The following is a 22,500-nucleotide window of genomic DNA, read 5'->3' on the forward strand; positions in this document are numbered from 1 at the left end:
GCAAGAGTGAACTATTTTTCCTCTTCATTTTCCTGTCACCAGTTTCAACTCCAGTGCAAGTGAGTCCACTTTCCATCACCGGTAAAATCAAGGACACATTAACGCGACAGATCAAGTCACCCACTTTTCCGCGAGGCACAATTTCCATTTACAATGTTTTATTGAGTTGGCCCCTGAAGCTGTAACGCATCGGTTTTCCTTCTTGCATCCGAGGGGGAACCGTTTTCTTTCTGCAATTGAATTTGGTGTCGCGAGTGTGCGAGACGGGGGGATTGCTGCCCGGCCCGGGAGAGGGTTGTCGCTTGCTATTTCCAAGACCGCGGTATTACAGAGCCAGATAAATGTAGCCTCAGTGAGCGGGATAGCAGTGAACAAGATGCATTTTTCAAGATTTTTTTCATCTAAAATTGCTATTTCTGTGATAAAAAAAAAATAATAAAATAAAAAAGGATCGCGGACGATGACATTACAGAGCCAGCTAAATAAAGCCTTATCAAAAACGTCGTTGATGAATAATAATGAGTTATATGCGTGTTTTTTAATAATTATTTCATCTAGAACCACTTTCTCAATTTCAATAAGAAAATAAATACGTGAATAGCTAGTAAATAAAGCAACTATAATATCCGAAGTGAAATGTAGTCACAGTACGTACGTCTTCATCAACAGCAATGGAAAGACACAGACATTCTTTTTTCAATTCTTCTACCTAAAAATACCACCTCAATAAGAAAGGAAAATATACACATGTAATTAGAGGAAACACAGTCGACGACGACACCGAGCTAACCAGTAAATGCAACTTAAGTGAATCTTCTTCGTCTGTTGGAAGAGCGATAAACAAGTAGAATTTTTAGCATTCCTGCGTCCAAAACATCACATTATTAAGATAGAGAATGAAAGCAAACGGAATGCTGACTGCGGTATTACAGAACAAGCTGAATGTAGTCTTTTTAATCTAGTCTTCTGTCTGTCATGATAGCGGGTAAGAAGATGCCACGTTATCAAGCATTCCTACAATGTTAAAATACCAGTCATGTATTATTAAACTTAGAAAAAGAAAATGAAAGCTACACGTATTCCAGAGCCGAATATACGATGTCTCAATAAGAACACTCTTTCGACATAAGGATGATATGGCGCATTATATATATATATATATATATATATATATATATATATATATATATATATATATATATATATATATATATATATATATATATATGTATATATATTTGTATTTGTTCTGGGAGCGCTCATTCTTTCCTGCCGAGGCAAAACGCTGATAAAAGTTGCGTTCTTTTCGTCTATTTCACCAATTAGGAAGCTGCACGTGACGTTTCGTGGACACTGCACCGCCACACGTCATCACTCATAAATTTTTGGTGGGTGCGTCCGTATGTGTGTGTGTGTGTGTGTGTGTGTGTGTGTGTGTGTGTGTGTGTGTGTGTGTGTGTGTGTGTGTGTGTGTGTGTGTGTGTGTGTGTGTGTGCATGTGTGTGTATGTCTTGTCCGTATTTATGACAGTGTAAATATCAGGGGGTCAGACACGAACCCATTCATATACGTATATCTCGCGGGCTTCATTATTCTTGTAGTAAGTGATGGCCGCATTTGCAGTGACCAGCAGGCAGGAACATTACATACCAGCTGTGCTTTCCATCCATCATTGTATCGCTATGTTGTTCCTGCCAAACCTCTCCTTGTCCTGTTCCTCTTTTACGTGTAGGTTTATAATTATATGTTTATATTTATTTATATACTGTACTGTTTCATCCAGTAAGCCTCCAAACACCTGTACCTTGGTTGGTAGGTCCTGACAGTCCCCATTCCCCCTCCCACCCGAGTCTGTCTAGACCCCCTCGTGTATGCGCTGCCTTTTGGAGACGCCCAGCAAACAGGAGAAACAGAGAAGAAGAAAGAGACGAGTGACAAGGGAGACGCCCGGAGGAGGCTCCTTGCAGGCTGCCAATTGAGTCCATGGTACCTGTAGTTCCCGACGTAGGCCATGTGTCAAGTTAGATAGGGTAGTGGTAGGAGTGTTCAAGTGGTGACTGGTGTTTATAGCGTATACCTTGCGCACCTTCTCCGCATATATATATATATATATATATATATATATATATATATATATATATATATATATATATATATATATATATATATATATATATATATATATATATATATATATATATATATATATATATATATATATATATATATATATATATATATATATATATATATATATATATATATATATATATATATATATATATATATATATATATATATATATATATATATATATATATATATATATATATATATATATATATATATATATATATATATATATATATATATATATATATATATATATATATATATATATATATATATATATATATGTATGTGTGTGTGTGTGTGTGTGTGTGTGTGTGTGTGTGTGTGTGTGTGTGTGTGTGTGTGTGTGTGTGTTACAATCTTATACACCAATCAAGTTCAAATCATCTTTCTCTCTCTCTCTCTCTCTCTCTCTCTCTCTCTCTCTCTCTCTCTCTCTCTCTCTCTCTCTCTCTCTCTCTCTCTCTCTCTCTCTCTCTCTCTCTCTCTCTCTCTCTCTCTCTCTCTCTCTCTCTCTCTCTCTCTCTCTCTCTCTCTCTCTCTCTCTCTCTCTCTCTCTCTCTCTCTCTCTCTCTCTCTCTCTTTACCATTTCTTTACTTTTGTGCACGCTCGCTTAAATCAGAACACTGCTATAAAGTATTCAATTATAGTTTTGAAAATATGGTGTGCATGAAGCGCATTTGAATACTGTAATACGTTGTTGAAAATGTTCACGTAAGAATATATTAATCCTTAAAAGTGTCTATTCATTATGCATTTTTCACTATGCGTTCATTTGGTTTGAGCGTAGGCACAGATGTTGCAGGCAAATCTTAGGAAAAGGAGGCCGCTACGAGACACTACTATAATTTTTAATGAATTGTTGCTATTCAAGGCAGGAGCGTCCATCCAGTAACACTTCATCCTGAGAGCCTCTCCTCTCCCTGGATTTATTTTTCACTTTCATATCCATTATTCTTGCTTTTGGGGCGACGAAATTAATTTATACAATTACTCCGAACATTCACTTAATCAAATGCACAATGCGAAGGTCACTTAGCGCATCAAAGTTATGGTTAAACCAAGCTAAGGGTTTCATTCAATTTTTGAGATCTGAGTTTTGGCTAAATATATACCCGTCATTGAAGGGACACGAGATAACGCACTAAAATAAAACCTTACGTTATTAAAATTTTGGAGAACAAAGAGAAAGGGAACGTCGACGGTTATATAAAAAAAAAGAGAGAAAGACCACTGTTGCGTATATTAAACTAGGTACAAGACTATTTCGTGAGACCACAATCACTCATCAAATTATACTTTTCACTTTACAGCATGTCTAGCAGCCATTCAGTTGAGTTGAGTTTCTGGTGGTGAGGAGTGCAGTCTTTGTACTAGCACTCCTTCGACCGTATTCTGAAGCATTTCTGGACCACACCTCCACTACATGGAAAAGATTTCTGTTGAAGTGACAGATTTTTCAAGATTTTCTGTTGGCTGTAGTCTGGTGAGAAAATGGTAAGTTTTCTACAATATCAGAAGAAGAAACTCTAAATTTCGTTAATCATCTCCTTGACCTTTTTGTTTTTATCAGCATCTCTTCTCACTCTTAGAAATAAAACACGTAAAGAAGAGCTTCGGTCAGGACAACACAGCGGCACAAATGAGGGGTGGAAAGAAGCACGGCCAGTATATCAGAATTTCTGTTCACCCTTCATTCAAACGGTTATAATTTAAGAAGCATTTATTCTAGTGAGACAATGACAAGTCTACATTTTTAACAGAATAAAACTCTTTACAACTGATTATCTCTCTGACCCTTGAAAATATTCTTGCTTAGACAACATATTCATCGAAATACCGGTCCCAGGCGCGTTCCCTTTCGTTCCCTAGGTAACCTGTCTTCTTTTCCTTTTTCGTTTTCCTCTTATTAAGCAAAATTTATGTATTTTTCTTTTTTTCTGATGCATTTATTTTCGAGTAAGTATTCAACAATAACGTTTATTCTCATTGTCTGTGTTCCCTGGGTTCTTCTTTCTCTTTCATTTTCTTTTCTTTTATTGATTCGTAAATATTTTTCCCTTCATTACATCTATTTTCAAACATGTTTTCCAATAACGTCTCTTTTTGCTTTCTATTTTTTTTTATCTCTTCTTTTCTATTTTTCTTGTTGAAAAGTTATATACTGTTATTTTTGTTTCTTCGGGATAATTTTAAAAGAAATTATTATTTTCAAACGACTATTCTCATATGATGTCTTCTTTGTATCTATCTTCAAATCTTCCACCTTCTCTTCTGTCTACAATTCTCCACGTTATCATATATATATATATATATATATATATATATATATATATATATATATATATATATATATATATATATATATATATATATATATATATATATATATATATATATATATATATATATATATATATATATATATATATATATATATATATATATATATATATATATATATATATATATATATATATATATATATATATATATATATATATATATATATATATATATATATATATATATATATATATATATATATATATATATATATATATATATATATATATATATATATATATATATATATATATATATATATATATATATATATATATATATATATATATATATATATATATATATATATATATATATATATATATATATATATATATATATATATATATATATATATATATATATATATATATATATATATATATATATATATATATATATATATATATATATATATATATATATATATATATATATATATATATATATATATATATATATATATATATATATATATATATATATATATATATATATATATATATATATATACATACATATATGGCTCTCCAAAGAGTACAAAAAGTGCCAAAACCGTCAGCCAGAATTAGGGGAGCTAATGCCTCGATACCTCCCTCTTAAAAGAAGACAAGTTGTAGGAATTTGGAAATACAGATGCAGGGAGGGAGTTCCAGAGTTTACCAGTGAAAGGGATGAATGATTGAGCGTACTGGTTAACTCTTGCATTAAAGAGTTGGACAGAATAGGGATGAGAGGAAGAAGAAAGCCTTGTGCAGCGTGGCCGCAGGAGGAGGGGAGGCATGCAGTTAGCAAGATCAGTAGAACAGTTACCATGAAAATAGCGATAAAATATAGAAAGGGATGCAACATTTCGGCGGTGAGAAAGAGACTGAAGACAGTTAGTCAGAGGAGGGAGTTGATGAGACGAAGAGCTTTCGATTCCACCCTATCAAGCAAAGCTGTGTGACTGGAACCCCCAAACATGCGAAGAGTACTCCATACAGGGACGGATAAGGCCCTTATACAGAGTAAGCAGTTGGAGGGCGAGAAAACTGGCGGAGACGCCTCAGAACACCTAACTTCATAGAAGCTGTTTTAGCAAGAGATGAGATGTGAAGTTTCCAGTTAAGATTATGAGCAAAGGACAGACCGAGGATATTCATTGTGGAAGAGGAGACAGTTGAGTGTCATTGAAGAAGAGGGGATAGTTGTCTGGAAGGTTGTGTCGAGTTGATAGATGGAGGAATTGAGTTTTTGAGGCATTGAAAACTACTAGATTTTCTCTGCCCCAATCGGAAATTTTAGAAAGATCGGAAGTCAGGCGTTCCGTGGCGTCCCCGCGTGATCTGTTAATTTCCTGAAGGGTTGGACGTCTCTGAAAGAACGTGGAAAGATGTAGGGTGGTATCATCAGCGTAGGAGTGGATAGGGCAAGAAGTTTGGTTAAGAAGGTCATTAATGAATAATAGAAAGAGAGTGGGTGACAGGACAGAACCCTGAGGAACACCACTATTAATAGGTTTAGGAGAAGAACAGTAGCCGTCTACCACAGCAGCAATAGAGCGGTCGGAAAGGAAACATGAGATAAAGTTGCAGAGAGAAGGATAGAAGCCGTAAGAGGGCAGTTTTGAAATCAAAGCTTTATGCCAGACTCTATCAAAAGCTTTTGATATGTCTAACGCAACAGCAAAAGTTTCACCGAAATCTCTAAAAGATATATATATATATATATATATATATATATATATATATATATATATATATATATATATATATATATATATATATATATATATATATATATATATATATATATATATATATATATATATATATATATATATATATATATATATATATATATATATATATATATATATATATATATATATATATATATATATATATATATATATATATATATATATATATATATATATATATATATATATATATATATATATATATATATATATATATATATATATATATATATATATATATATATATATATATATATATATATATATATATATATATATATATATATATATATATATATATATATATATATATATATATATATATATATATATATATATATATATATATATATATATATATATATATATATATATATATATATATATATATATATATATATATATATATATATATATATATATATATATATATATATATATATATATATATATATATATATATATATATATATATATATATATATATATATATATATATATATATATATATATATATATATATATATATATATATATATATATATATATATATATATATATATATATATATATATATATATATATATATATATATATATATATATATATATATATATATATATATATATATATATATATATATATATATATATATATATATATATATATATATATATATATATATATATATATATATATATATATATATATATATATATATATATATATATATATATATATATATATATATATATATATATATATATATATATATATATATATATATATATATATATATATATATATATATATATATATATATATATATATATATATATATATATATATATATATATATATATATATATATATATATATATATATATATATATATATATATATATATATATATATATATATATATATATATATATATATATATATATATATATATATATATATATATATATATATATATATATATATATATATATATATATATATATATATATATATATATATATATATATATATATATATATATATATATATATATATATATATATATATATATATATATATATATATATATATATATATATATATATATATATATATATATATATATATATATATATATATATATATATATATATATATATATATATATATATATATATATATATATATATATATATATATATATATATATATATATATATATATATATATATATATATATATATATATATATATATATATATATATATATATATATATATATATATATATATATATATATATATATATATATATATATATATATATATATATATATATATATATATATATATATATATATATATATATATATATATATATATATATATATATATATATATATATATATATATATATATATATATATAATATATATATGCAAATATATATGTGCAAATATGTATAAAAAAATATATATATATATATATATATATATATATATATATATATATATATATATATATATATATATGTTTAGTAAACCTCGCCCCTTGTCAATGGTGACTCACCTTTACCGATATGGACACCAACACAATGAAACCAAACAATGAAGGGTGAAGAAAGGCAATTATGAATCACGGGCGGTGGCTTGCCGAGAAGCTGGAAGGTCTCACCAAAATGTCAGCTATTTGATCTAGGCATAAAGTAAATGTCAGCTGAGTGAAATGCAAATGCACGTCTGGAAATTCCACGTTGACTCTATAAATTTTAACTCCGTTCTTTGAGGTCATAGTTTCAGGACTAATTATTCTTTTATATATTTTTATTTTGTCTTAGCTGCTTACTGGTGCTTCTGAAGTCTCCGTCAGATTCCTACCCTAAGGTCCTGTACTGCATAATGGCATGGTGGGATGTAAAGCGTCAGTAAGGTATATTAATATCCACCCTCTATTTTTATTGTCAACATTTCTGGAAGCGTTGTCTTGGCTCTCCATCTTCCATTGAGCGTCAGGATGGAATATGAAGTAATTCACTATTACTTGCTGAGAACTAAATATTTAGTTATGATGCAAGTAAAGTGAAATCTTATTATGACATTACGTAATAGACTATCACAACTTTTGCCTTCAACCATTTCCATGATACGTCTGCATGGAATATAAATAGATGAATTCACTATTACTTGATAAGAGCTAAATATTTTCAAAACATCGCAACAGCTTAATCATATGGTACCCAAACAAACACTACCAGTGGTGCCTTTAATAACCTTAATTAGGAAAAAAAATAAGAAAAAAAATCTTTCGAGGTATGTAGGACATTTATTACTAAAAGTTATTGTAAGCCTCACTATTCCTATGCTTAGTGCTGAGGAAACAGTACGGTAAGGAGGCTGACCATAATGTCAAACCGGTAGCGCAGGCCGCTGGCACTTCTGCACCGCGGTTCAACACAAGTTCCCGAGCTAATTAAACTATGCTATAAATTTTACCGTCACTAATATAATTGCTTAAAGGCGGGGAGGCCAAACTTAATATAAAAAATGGCGGTTAAATAGTAATAATTCCTGCCAAACTGCACAGAAATTCATCCCTGTGATAAGAACATGCTTAATAAATATGCCAGATAAGAATTACAACTAGTAATTACGCAGGAAACTTATATCAGCACACAAAATAATATATCATCACTCCGTTATTAACCTCACACACACACACACACACACACACACAGGGGATCTACCTAAAAGAGCAACAATGAAGTGTAGGTTCGTTATCAGATGCCTACGCGTATGTCACCGTGTTGTCTGTGTTACTTTATAATTACCTCCCCTACGTGAAAAAGCAGAAGGCAGGCATACCTATAGACAGCCCTCCCTCCTCTACCTGCATTTCATGGATGGTGGCAAGGAAGGGTTCACGGACTCTGCTTCGTGCCTGCCTTGACGTTAAGGGTTCAAAGATGAAGGCCTGACCAATGTTAAAGTTATTATAGTTATCATTGTTCATATTATTATTAATGGTAGTAGTGGTGGTGGTAGTATTATCATTATTACCATCATCATTATTATTATTATTATTATCATTATTACTATTATTATTATTATTATTATTATTATTATTATTATTATTATTATTACTACTACTACTACTACTACTACTACTACTACTACTACTACTACTACTATTATTATTATTATTATTATTATTATTATAATTATTATCATTATCATTATTATCATTATTACTATTATTATTATTATTATAATTATCATTATTATTATTATCATTATCATTATTATCATTAGCATTATTATTATTATTATTATTATTATTATTATTATTATTATTACTACTACTACTACTACTATTACTACTACTACTACTACTACTACTACTACTATTACTACTGCTACTACTACTACTACTACTATTATTATCATTACTATCATTATTATTATCATTATTATTATTATTATTATTATTATTATAATTATCATTATTATTATTATTATTATTATTATTATTATTATTGTTATTTTAATCATTATTATTATAATACTCGTTATTGTTGCTGTTCCTGTTGTGGTAGGCGTAGCACCACTTGTAACAATAATGATAGTATTGGTAATAATGCTTGTACTATTTATCTATGCGGTTGTGCTGGTACTAAAGTAGGAAGACTAATAGTAGTAGAAGTAATATTAGTAGTACTAGTAGTAATAACCGCGTGCGCGCGCGTGTGTGTGTGTGTGTGTGTGTGTGTGTGTGTGTGTGTGTGTGTGTGTGTGTGTGTGTGTGTGTGTGTTTGTTCATGAAAGGTAAGGAAGAGAAGAGAGAGAGAGAGAGAGAGAGAGAGAGAGAGAGAGAGAGAGAGAGAGAGAGAGAGAGAGAGAGAGAGAGAGAGAGAGAGAGAGAGAGAGAGAGAGAGAGAGTGTGTGTGTGTGTGTGTGTGTGTGTGTGTGTGTGTGTGTGTGTGTGTGTGTGTGTGTGTGTGTGTGTGTGTGTGTGTGTGTGTGTGTGTGTGTGCAGTTGCATCTCCGTCCCGGTTAACTTTGCACCTTAGAACACACTAATTCTAAGTGGTAATCTTGACATGAAGCAATTATGTCAACCACTAACCACCGACCACCAGCAACTCCTGCACTACACTCCCTGAAACCCTACCCACGCAGTGTAGTGGCTTGGCTTAGTGGAATACTGGGAAAAGCAACATGACATCTTTATTCTGACTAACCGTGACCACAAGCATCTAGACTGCCTTTGAAAGCGGTTGAATAATGTTTAAATTGATAATACGTACAGTATGCGTAAGAAGAGCCGCCCACACAACACTGGTATGGACGAAAACTTAAGGGATGTTGTGGCAGGAGACAAGGGAACTCTACCACATCATTCACTAACTTTGGACAGAACTTGGAAGAAAAGAAATTCTCGGCTTCTTCGTGACGCTCTTCCACGACACTGCACGAAAGACGGATGACGCTCTGCATGCAGTACATGATACCACTAAATTTAATAAAATTGTTCAGGTTCATTACCTTAATTCATTGGAAGAAAATTAAATGCCAATTCCAGCACTGTTAACAATAAAAATCCCAAACTACACCTATTTAACTTCACTTTTCTTTTTTTTTTCTTTAGGACTTTCACAATAGAGGGACTTTATTTTCTCTCCCTTTACTGAAAAAATAAATTCGGTGGCACACTTTTCAAAACTCCGGAAAACCCAGAATGAAATAAATATAAAGCTTTTTCTCGCTGACCTAACTCCTTACTATCTCAGCCATTCCATTAATACAGATCATATCAACGTGTTCCCATTCGCAACTCTCGCCAGCGACTAATCAATAGACACGTGTTGCAGTGATGCCTGGGATCTAACCATCCACAGGATTGGTGGTCCTGCGATCCATCTCTCTCTCTCTCTCTCTCTCTCTCTCTCTCTCTCTCTCTCTCTCTCTCTCTCTCTCTCTCTCTCTCTCTCTCTCTCTCTCTCTCTCTCTCTCTCTCTCTATGTGTGTGTGATTCACTGTTTGATCTGCTGCAGTCTCTGACGAGACAGCCAGACGTTACCCTACGGAACGACCTCAGAGCTCATTATTTCCGATCTTCGGATAGGCCTGAGACCAGGCACACACCACACACCGGGAAAACAAAGTCACAACTCCTCGATTTAAATCCCGTTCCTACTCACTGCTAGGTGAACAGGGGCTACACGTGAAAGGAGACACACCCAAATATCTCCACCCGGCCGGGGAATCGAACCCCGGTCTTCTGGCTTGTGAAGCCAGCGCTCTAACCACTGAGTTACCGGGCCGTGTGTGTGTGTGTGTGTGTGTGTGTGTGTGTGTGTGTGTGTGTGTGTGTGTGTGTACGGTAGAATATAACGAGAAAGGGGGGGAGGAGTGCAAATGTAGTGATCATTACTAAGCAAAAACAACTTAAACAAGTAATTTTGTCTATTTTTAGTTACTCTCTCTCTCTCTCTCTCTCTCACACACACACACACACGCACACACACACACATACACATATATATATATATATATATATATATATATATATATATATATATATATATATATATATATATATATATATATATATATATATATAGAAGAAACATTACAACGAGTGAGGTAACGAACATCATGTTTATTCCAAACGTTTCGACTTTTTCTTAAGTCATCATCAGTGGTTCTATAATTGGAGAAAAAAAAACCATAAGTTTATAAAACACATTAAATGTTAAAAAGTTAAACATAAAAAAAAGGGCTAAAAATGTAAAGTATGGAAATTTTTTTTTTTTTTTTTTTATAGAATGTTAAGTGGTGTAGCAGACAACATATTATTTAAAGCAGGCTTATTGGTTTTAATATACATAGATTCTAATATTCTTAAGTCACTTCTGCTACATGAATCAATAATTTTAAAATGATCAAATGTTATTTGCACCTTACATTTAAGGGAGTGTTCCCTTATGGAGGAGTGGGGAGGGTTGTGTAGTGGACGACTCGTTCTGCTTGACTGGCCCATATGCTCGGCGACACGAACCTTGAAAGCTCGAGTGGAGCTTCCAAGGTACCCAGCCTGGCAGCTTGGGCAAGTGAAGCAGTAAATGATCGACGAGCGAAGGGTTGTCGGAACAACGTCTTTAAATTTAAAATAACTGTTTATCTTGAAGGTCTTATTATGGACTAGTTGGAAGTTTATTTGTGGATAGTATTTCCAATTATATATATTATAATTATATATATATATATATATATATATATATATATATATATATATATATATATATATATATATATATATATATATATATATATATATATATAATTACTTCTTTATGTAAAAAAAGGTATAACGGCCAAGGACAACGAATATTTACAAAAAAAAAAAAAAAAAACCGACTGAAGTACCAGTCTACATGAATTGAAAACGTTAGTCACACTAGGAATGAGAATCCTCAAAGCTTTCTCCTCAAAGAATTAATTTCATAAGAAAGTGAATATACTGTTTCATCGGGACACGAGTGTGTGTTCCACATAGGGTTCGTGTACTGCAGCGTCGTTGCCAGGAAACTGACAACAATCCGTGGAGAAAGATAAGGTAGATTGAACTTGTGAAGTCTAAATCCTTGTTCAAAAGAAATGGACACAACAACAGCCAGTCATACATTGTCTCTGCTCTTACTACTCTTCCTCTCACTAACTCTTCTCTGACACTTCATTCTGACTCCCTATTCTTATAATTACATACTTCTTAATAAATCATTTTGGCTCAGTACTTCCTTTTTCACAATATACGTTACATCTAGATAATTCTACTACATTACAGAATCTCCTTGCTCATCTTTGTTACATAAAATACCACAGTTCCACAGTAATCGAATACAAAATAAAACCATACTGAACAATGTTAGGCCAGCTCCATCTACCAGTCGCCGGAGTTGGAGCTAGCCCCGTATTCCTCAGCGAGACGTTCTGTAGTAATTTCAGACCATTCACGGAATAACAATACAAAAGCAGGATAAGAGTTCCAGAGGTTACCAGAAAAAGGGATGAATGATTGAGAAAACTGGTTAACTCTTGCATTAAAAAGGTAGACACAACCCCACCTTGGATGATTCTGGGCTTTTCCCTCCCTCAATTCCTCTGATTATTTCACGCCTTCAATTATTTTTTTTTCGTAATGTTTTCCATAACCTCGCAGGCCTAAACCCTCGGAAGGCTTATGGACCTGACAAGGGCCCTCCTATCGTTCTCAAAAACTGTGCTTCCGTGCTTGCACCTTGCCTGGACTGGTCAAACTCTTTCAACTATGCCTTACCAACTTCTACCTTTCCTTAATGCTGAAAGTTTGCTTACATTCAACCTGTTCCTAGAAAAAAAGGTGACCGTTCTAATCTCTCAAACTACCACCCTATACATTAATCTCCTGCCTGTCTAAAGTTTTTTTTTTTAATCTATCCTCAATAGGAAGATTCTTAAATATCTGTCACTTCACAATCTTCTAACTGATCGCCGGTACGGCATTCGTCAAGGTCGCTCTACTGGTGATCTTTTGGCTTTCCTTACTGAGTCATTTTCTTTTAGAGGTTTCGGTGAAACTTTTGATGTCGCGTTAGGCATATCATAAGGTTTTCATAGATTCTGGCACAAAGATTTGATTTCAAAACTGTCCTATCCACTCCTACGCATCCTACATTTATCCACGTCCTTTCAGAGACGACCAATCCTTCAGGAAGTCAATAGATCAGGCTGGTACGCCACAGAACGCCTGACTTCTGATCTTTCTAAGATATCTGATTGGGCTTCAAAAACTCAATTCCTCCATCTATCAACTCAACACAACCTTCCAGACAACTATTCCCTCTTCTTCAATGACACTTAGCTGTCCCCATCTTCTACAATGAATATCCTCGGTCTGCCCTACTCATAATCTAAACTGTAAACTTCACATCTCATCTCTTGCTAAAACAGCTTCTATGAAGCTAGGCGTTCTGAGGTGTCTCTGCTAGTTTTTTCTCACCCCTCAAACTGCAAAATCTATACAAAGGCCTTATCCGTCCTTGTATGGAGTACTCTTCACATGTTAGGGGGATTATACTCACACATTTTATTAGATAGGATAGAATCAAAAGCTTTTCGTCTCCTCAACTCCCCTCCTCTGACTGACTGTCATCAACCTCTTTCTCACCGGCGGAATATTGCATCTCTTGCTATCTTTTATGGCTATGCTAACTACTCTACTGATCTTGCTCCCTGCATGCCCCCCTCTCCTGCGACCTCGCTGCACAAGCCTTTCTTCTTCCTTTCACCCCTATTCTGTCCAACTCTTTAATGCAAGAGTTAACCAGTACTCTCAATCATTTATACCTTTCTCTGGTAAACTCTGGAACTCGCTGCCTGCTTCTGTATTTCCATCTTCCTACGACTTGCTTTCTTTTAAGAGGGAGGTTTCAAGAAATTGTTCCCAGACTTTGGCTAATTTTTTTTACCTTTAAGGGAACTGGCATTCAAGTGGGCCTTTCTTTTAATCCTTTGTTGGCCTTGGCCGGCTTTTCCCTCTTGGCATAAAAAAAGGAGTGAAAGAAAGATGCAATAACAAGATGAGAAGAGCAGTTGACATGAAAACAGTAATAAAAAATCGCAAAAGATGCAATATTACAGCGATTAGCAAAAAGTTGAAGTCAGTTAATTAGTTAATTAGAGTTGATAAGATATATATATATATATATATATATATATATATATATATATATATATATATATATATATATATATATATATATATACGTTTATGTATACATACTGTATCTTTGCATCCCCTGCTAGGTCTAAACTAATACATTTTAACGTTTCATCTGTCAGATAAAACCAAAACCTTGCACTAGTTACTATAGTCAGCACTCTTATCTTATTATCACAACCAGTGTCATACCACCACCACCACCACCTACACTCTCTCTTCTTTACTGCCCTGTTAGAACCACAGTCCCATCGTACCAATGTCGGCGTCATCGCAACAACTACCCTAATTTCTCTACCGCCACCGTTATCAGCACCACTGTCACTAGTTCACTTAATATCCTCATGATCACTACAACTAGATACTTCACCCCCATCAAGTCCATGCTGCCGCTGCCATTGACGCTTCTCTCTCAAGCATGACAGCGCACACTTGCTCCCTCAGCTATTAGTTGCCAGCACATGCATCGCATCCATAATGTATGGAGTGTGCATTTGTATTTTTTTTTATATTCATTAATCAAGAATGTCAAAATCACGTTTTTATTTTCTTCTTATCTGACTACATTTTAACCCATGCAGTTCAATTTGAATAGTTTTACATGCAATGAATCCATTAAATAATTCCCTCAATGATTCCAACGATATTCCATAATGATATATTGAACTCCAATTGGTAAGATTTTGGCAACAAAACGTGGAATGAGAATCAATTACCAGACATACTGTAGACTAAGCAGTCATTTATTTCTGTTCAGCCGTTTCTAAGGGAGTCACATGTGATTACCGAGGATAGAGATTTTCTTTTTTTTGCTGAATTATTTTTACTGGATAGAATGATTAAAAATCCAAGATGCTTCGTACTATCACACACACACACACACACACACACACACACACACACACACACACACACACACACACACACACACACATTTTTAATACTTTCCATCATTGTAAATAAGCATGAAATCTTTTGTAAATTTCATCATATTCTCATTCATCTATTCTGCAACACTTTGTTCTCCTGTGTTTCGACGTCATCTTTAAAAATTTCTTAGCTAGTTTGTCAAGGTCTTTACAGAAAGTTTTAGACAGCCACTGTAAAACATTGACAAAGAATATCCAGGCAATCGCATGAAGTCTTAGTTGGCATCACTGGTGCGGCCAGGAAATTACTATTTGGGAACTGTAAGGAAACGATGCCAGTCGGGATGTGTGTGGATGCGTCAACCCGCACAACTTATAGACATTACCAATATTCAGATTAGGTGTTCGTTAAAAATATCGTAACACTGACTTCACAATTATTCCACGTATGGGACAAGGTCAATCGTAAGGACATGAAATAACTATACGAGTTTACGATAATAAGAGACTGCAAAAATAATGCAGCAATGACTGTTCCAGACACAACGAGTATTAACAAACGTATGCACTTACTGGGAGATTATCATCCTGTCCATGCAAGGCTGCTGATAGAAGTAAGAAAACCTGATCCAATTCATATAAAACAAATAGAAGATTTGCATAAACTCTAATACCGCACATATTTTCCATCCTTCTCCCTCAATCACATTATAGGATATGGTGTGTCACTATTATAAGGACAGTTAAGGAGAAGCTGTACTTACTCGTGTTGATCTTTGACGTTTTGAACTTTATCATCACCCATACGGCCACGTGGCGGACTGCAAGTAACACAAAACAGGGAACAGATTCACGGTGTAGTCTCCAGTAATCACTTTCGAAGGACACACACAGACACAAAAATACAGCACAACCCGTACTAACGCCTTCCTCCAGGATTGGCGTCCCTAGGTCCACTGATCGCGATGTGTCATGTGGCGACGCCAACCTGCTCCTAGAGAGTTGCTAATTCACTCCAATAGAATCTTGAATAAAAAGAATAAAAAAAAAATGGACATTCTTTTTCTCTAATGTATTTAATTTGTTAAGTAGAACTTTAATACAGCTTAATAAGAAACATTTAAAGTATACCCAAGATCATACAGTCATAACGATATATGTAATGTTGTAGTGAGTAGTAACTATGTACCAAGTAAGCCACGCAATTTTCGCTCGACTCACTGAATCTTTTTCGAAGCAGGCTTGAAACTTCAGCCACACCAAAATTTCCAGTTGAAGTACAGTAACTTTGCCTGAACCAAAGCGAAACCAAAGACAGTACAGAAGAAAGACTGGAAAGCTTAGCATTCAACATATACAAAAGTTTGACGCCAAACAGTTACCAAATGCCACCGGAATTTTGTTTTTCGCGCGCCATCTATCGTCTGGACGAAGCACTAACCCTGAACTGCCAGATGTAGCCAGTAATACTATTATCATTACGTGTGTGTGTGTGTGTGTGTGTGTGTGTGTGTGTGTATATATATATATATATATATATATATATATATATATATATATATATATATATATATATATATATATATATATATAGAGAGAGAGAGAGAGAGAGAGAGAGAGAGAGAGAGAGAGAGAGAGAGAGAGAGAGAGAGAGAGACACATTCGTGTGTGTGTGTGTGTGTGTGTGTGTGTGTGTGTGTGTGTGTGTGTGTGTGTGTGTGTGTGGAGGAAATATGAAAAATAAAAAGGGTCAAGTTCCAAACTTTATTGCCACAAACCATATGATAAAAATAATCTGGGAAAAAAAATAGATTCAGTGTTAAGAAACGCATCACTGAAAACATTTTCATTCAAAGGTTCAGAGAACATTAAAATTAAGAACTGACAAAAGCAGTATTGAAGGTAAAGTACACAAGAAAACAAACAAAGGGTGTGTTAGTCATGGCAAAAGGTCAGAAAACACAAATGATGAGTGACAACACAGACATAAGCATGCTATTGGTGCCATGGTATAACATACATATATAGCAATGCTTGTATATGGAGTTCATACCTGCTGTACTTGTATCACAAATGCCATTACTTTGACAATATTTGCGCCTTTAATAAACAATGAAAGCAAAGTGCGTTAACCTTATGAAGCAAAAGGCATATTTTGTTATGCAACGCAGATTTACATCTCCAATGCAGAAAACAATAAAGCAGTAGAAGCAGTCAGACACAAGCATGAATTAGGTAAAGCATCTACCAGTCAGTGCATCATTACTTGTCACATCAAAGAATGCTGGTTATTATTATTATTATTATTATTATTATTATTATTATTATTATTATTATATTATTTACATTAAGCACAAACAATACTCTAAAGAAAATACAAGCACATGCTAAATTGTTTACACAAAATATAAGCATAACATGCTAGCAAAACACTATAAAATGATGTCATATCTACATACATGATACAGAATACTTCCAACACCTGAGAAATTAAAGGAACTTTGTTAATACATCTACCTACACACACACACACACACACACACACACACACACACACACACACAGTGGTTACAGCCTTAAACACTGTCATATGTAGTATTTATAGTTATATATATGTCACCATGATACCCAAGTTCTATGGTGGTTACACCCAAGATGAGCTTGTGACCTTGTTGTATGGTGTGTAATATGCCTGGTACCTACTATAAATAAAATTGCCTGCGCCATAACGTCTGGCTGTCTCGTCAGAGACTGAACAGATCAAACAGTGACACACACACACACACACACACACACACACTACATATATATATATATATATATATATATATATATATATATATATATATATATATATATATATATATATATATATATATATATATATATATATATATATATATATATATATATATATATATATATATATATAATTACTACTTATGTTCAGTAAGTAAAACCCCAGAGGAATACATCCCCATTTCGAGGTGCAACACCTGAAAGAAAGAGGTGGTTCTGCACAGAATGCCCCTCCAGTGTTCCTGAAACGCTGTATCATTATATGTATATAGCCATTCACATTGTACATTGAAATATGACACATGAATCCGAACAATGTTTCATATTCCACATGTAAAGGATGAACTTTATTTAAGTTTCACATGCATACACATGAATCTGAAAAAAAAAAAATCATAAGCATACTAATAAGAATAGGTATGCACCATCCACACCACCAATCATGGCTCCAAAAATCATAGCAACAATTACTGGCCTTCACTTCTAACATCCCATCTAAGAAGCAAAATATCCCATGACAAAATCATTTCCCTGAACATACATGCACAAAATGTGCTCATAGTATTTTGTATAAACTCAGTTCACAACGAAATTTCATAAATGAACAAATCGGATACCTTGAAATAGTATTACATTTAAGTCCATTTATAAAGCAGAAATTTCCTTGTGTCTGGTCAGGTCAAGGAAGGCCATGTGGTCAGCGGCAGCGGTGAGACAAAACTTCTCCGCTCCACCAACAGGAAGTTTTACATTCTCCACATGAATAATAGTTTCCCTGGCTATCCACAGGAGAGGCCGTGAAGGTGTGCTTCTCATGGATGGCCTCAGCACTCCTCTTCTTCGAAAGGGACTTTGTTGATACAGAATGGAGTGAGAAAAATGCACACTCGCCAGCCACGGGTCGTGGATGCTAACTGTTCTGTCTACTTTATTGATATTTTTTCTTCGCAAATGAGTTCATATGGGTCAAGCAAAACGTATTTAATCATTACTAAAAATGTTCTTATACAAGATATTAGCTATTTAAAGACTTATGTATGAAGGTTTTTATTTATTTACATTGCGCCACTCGTTTCGTCTATTTTTAGTCTATGCGATGGTGAAGCCCTCTTGTGTTGGACGAAATAACTACATCAGAGTAAGCAGTTAGCCTTTTCTTCACCTAATTTTGGTGCTTTCCAGTCTTTCTTTTATAGGGTCTTTGGCGAAACCCTGTAAGACTCAGTTGTACTCATGACAGACGTTCGAAGGACACCAAGCAGCTTTCTTTTATATTATATTCCTTATGAGCAATATATGAATTGAGACGTCACTGATGAACTTAACGAGTATTGATAAAGTAATGTTACCTAAATCGTACAGTAACAATGAATAGAGTAATTGAAGATATTGATTTGTTTAATGTATTATCACAATTGTTATAATGGATAGTTACAAAAAAAAGTAATTTGACATTCCTTTAAACATTCTACCTTCATCTGTTTTCTGTGTGAGTGTGTGTGTGTGTGTGTGTGTGTGTGTGTGTGTGTGTGTGTGTGTGTGTGTGTGTGTGTGCCGCTTACATCGTATTGCTTGATACTGCGCAAAGCTTGATGAACGATATCAAAAATAGAATGCTAAAAGAATTATGTAAAAGAAAATTCTTCATCGTGCTGCATATTGAACGAATTAAAAACAACGAGTTCTTTCCTTTAGTTCAATAAACTTTGCATTATTGTTTATGCTTTTGTAAGCAAACTTTTGCGTTTCTTGTCAGTAATTAGTGTTGTTGAAAGAGATTCGCCGAATATTAATAAAAATTTTGCATAACTTCATCCGCTTTGTTATAAGACTTAAGCCTTTGTGACCCGCGTGCTGCACCAGCGGCTTGCTTCTGCTCGAAATACCGATCCCTTCAACAGGGAGTCCGTTTACTCCTGCGCCTCACTATTAAAAGTTAAACAGGATAAATGTTATGGACGACAAATAATGACAGGCCACGCTATGGTTACATAATGACCGTGTAATACGGTTACGGTATCAGCTACTTCATCCCTTAACAGAACTTCTCTTTTCTACCGGTAACTCCTTCCATCTACAACCCCACATTCCTCCTTTCACTCCTTACCACTTAACTCACCTTGTTCACCTCTCATCTCTACCTCGATTGCCCTATGTACCTTCCAGCAGGGCTAACTTGCCTTTAAGGACTTTTTTCCCTTCTCCCCTTTTTTTATCTCCCTTCGTACACAAGATTCCAAACCCTAGATTCTCTCTCTCTCTCTCTCTCTCTCTCTCTCTCTCTCTCTCTCTCTCTCTCTCTCTGCATTTGCTTCCACCCACAACATGCCTCAGCCTGCAAAGTCTGGCGGGTTATCGAAATCTCACCCGTCAGGTGCGGATTGTTTACTAAAAAATTGGACTTCAGAGCCAGTGAGATACGTGCATTTTTCATTCTGGTCTGTTTGTGGGAGGATTGCGTGCGCGGGCGCTCGCGCGCGCACGTGTGTGTGTGTGTGTGTGTGTGTGTGTGTGTGTGTGTGTGTGTGTGTGTGTGTGTGTGTGTGTGGTTGTGTGTTTCAGGATCTATTTTGTTGCCTCAAGACTCATAATTATGGTGTTTTATGACACAGATGAGCATTACGAGTAGGGAGATAAACTCACTCAGGAACACAACTGAACTTACTTACCTGCCTCCTGCCCGCTTGCTTGCCTATCCCCGTGAACGTGAGCAAAATTACTGCCGACTTCTGGTGGCCTTAACCACCGCTTACTTTGATAATCATAATTTCTCTTCAGTGGCATAATGTTTAATAGTCATAAAGTTGAGGGTTCTAGTGCAGTTCTTCTTCAGCAATTTAGTGAACCATCATTCCCCCACGAGGTATTCCTACGCCTCCAACTTTCACACATTTCTCATTCTCGGAGAGTTTTTTCGTTCAAATAAAATGAAGAGAGGGAAATGTTAAGTTTGGCCCCCTTGCTGCAGGTGGCAAGGGAAGAAATGGCAGGGTATTGGGAAGGAGAGAGAGAGAGAGAGAGAGAGAGAGAGAGAGAGAGAGAGAGAGAGAGAGAGAGAGAGAGAGAATGTTCAGGAGTGAGGGGAACATCACTGTCCCTCTCGTAACTCTTTGTCTGCTGCTAGTTTGTTATGCTGACACCCCTTGGGTTCTGTGTCTATCCCTCTTCGTCTCTGCTGTTGTTTCTCTCTCTCCTTTCCTTTTCTTCTTTTCTCTTTTCCTTTCTTCTTACTTCTCTCACTTCTCCCCTGCTCCTAACAAGTCTATGGCTCACAGGAACAACACATCACAGAAATTTAAGCCTCGAGGGGATAAATCTGCTCCAACAACAGCACGCGAGTAACAACAACAGCAGTAAAGCAATGACGCAGATTCCCCGTTATCATAACTCTCTCCCCGCTGGCCCAGATGCTCCAGTGTGTGCCGGCACAGGGCGGGAGAGGACCCAGGGGGCGCCACGAGGCTCCACAGCATCCATCAAGTGCACGGTGGAGGCCGAGCCCGCAGAGAACATCAGGTGGTCGTGGATCAGGAAGCGAACTGATGGAACAGAGGAGGAAGTGCCTGACGAGGATGTACGGGTCGATGGTCTCTCTTCTAGCGTCCTCGTCACGCCACACACGCCTGAGGACTACGGTCGCTTTCTTTGCGTGGCGTCTAACGATGTTGGCGAGCAGCGCGAGGCCTGTGTGGTAACTCTGGTACCAGCGGGGCCACCAGATGCGCCCACAAATTGCTCGGTGTCCCCGGCCGATCCCAGCACGGTGCACGCCCACCCCACCAGCGCTGCCCTCACCATCACCTGCCTGGAGGGGTTTGACGGAGGCTTGCCGCAGCACTTCACGTTGGA

At 34.6% G+C, this 22,500-nt stretch overlaps 1 protein-coding gene and 1 long non-coding RNA gene across 3 annotated transcripts in view; one reads left to right on the top strand and one right to left on the bottom strand.

The window, feature by feature from the left end:
- LOC123518263 overlaps positions 1–16,789 on the bottom strand; it is a 294,645-nt gene extending 277,856 nt beyond the window's left edge. The window contains exon 1 of the long non-coding RNA XR_006678736.1: positions 16,617–16,789. This is a non-coding gene — a long non-coding RNA (uncharacterized LOC123518263). The remainder of the gene's footprint in view (positions 1–16,616) is intronic.
- Positions 1–22,500, top strand: part of LOC123518261 — a 210,020-nt gene that overhangs the window by 181,200 nt on the left and 6,320 nt on the right. For both annotated transcript variants that reach the window (XM_045278988.1, XM_045278987.1), the window contains one exon: positions 22,059–22,500. This exon is cut by the window's right edge and continues 39 nt beyond it. In XM_045278988.1, the coding sequence (XP_045134923.1) occupies positions 22,059–22,500 (442 nt within the window). The remainder of the gene's footprint in view (positions 1–22,058) is intronic.

Source organism: Portunus trituberculatus, chromosome 43 (genome assembly GCF_017591435.1).
Source record: "Portunus trituberculatus isolate SZX2019 chromosome 43, ASM1759143v1, whole genome shotgun sequence".
Classification (NCBI taxonomy): domain Eukaryota; kingdom Metazoa; phylum Arthropoda; class Malacostraca; order Decapoda; family Portunidae; genus Portunus; species Portunus trituberculatus.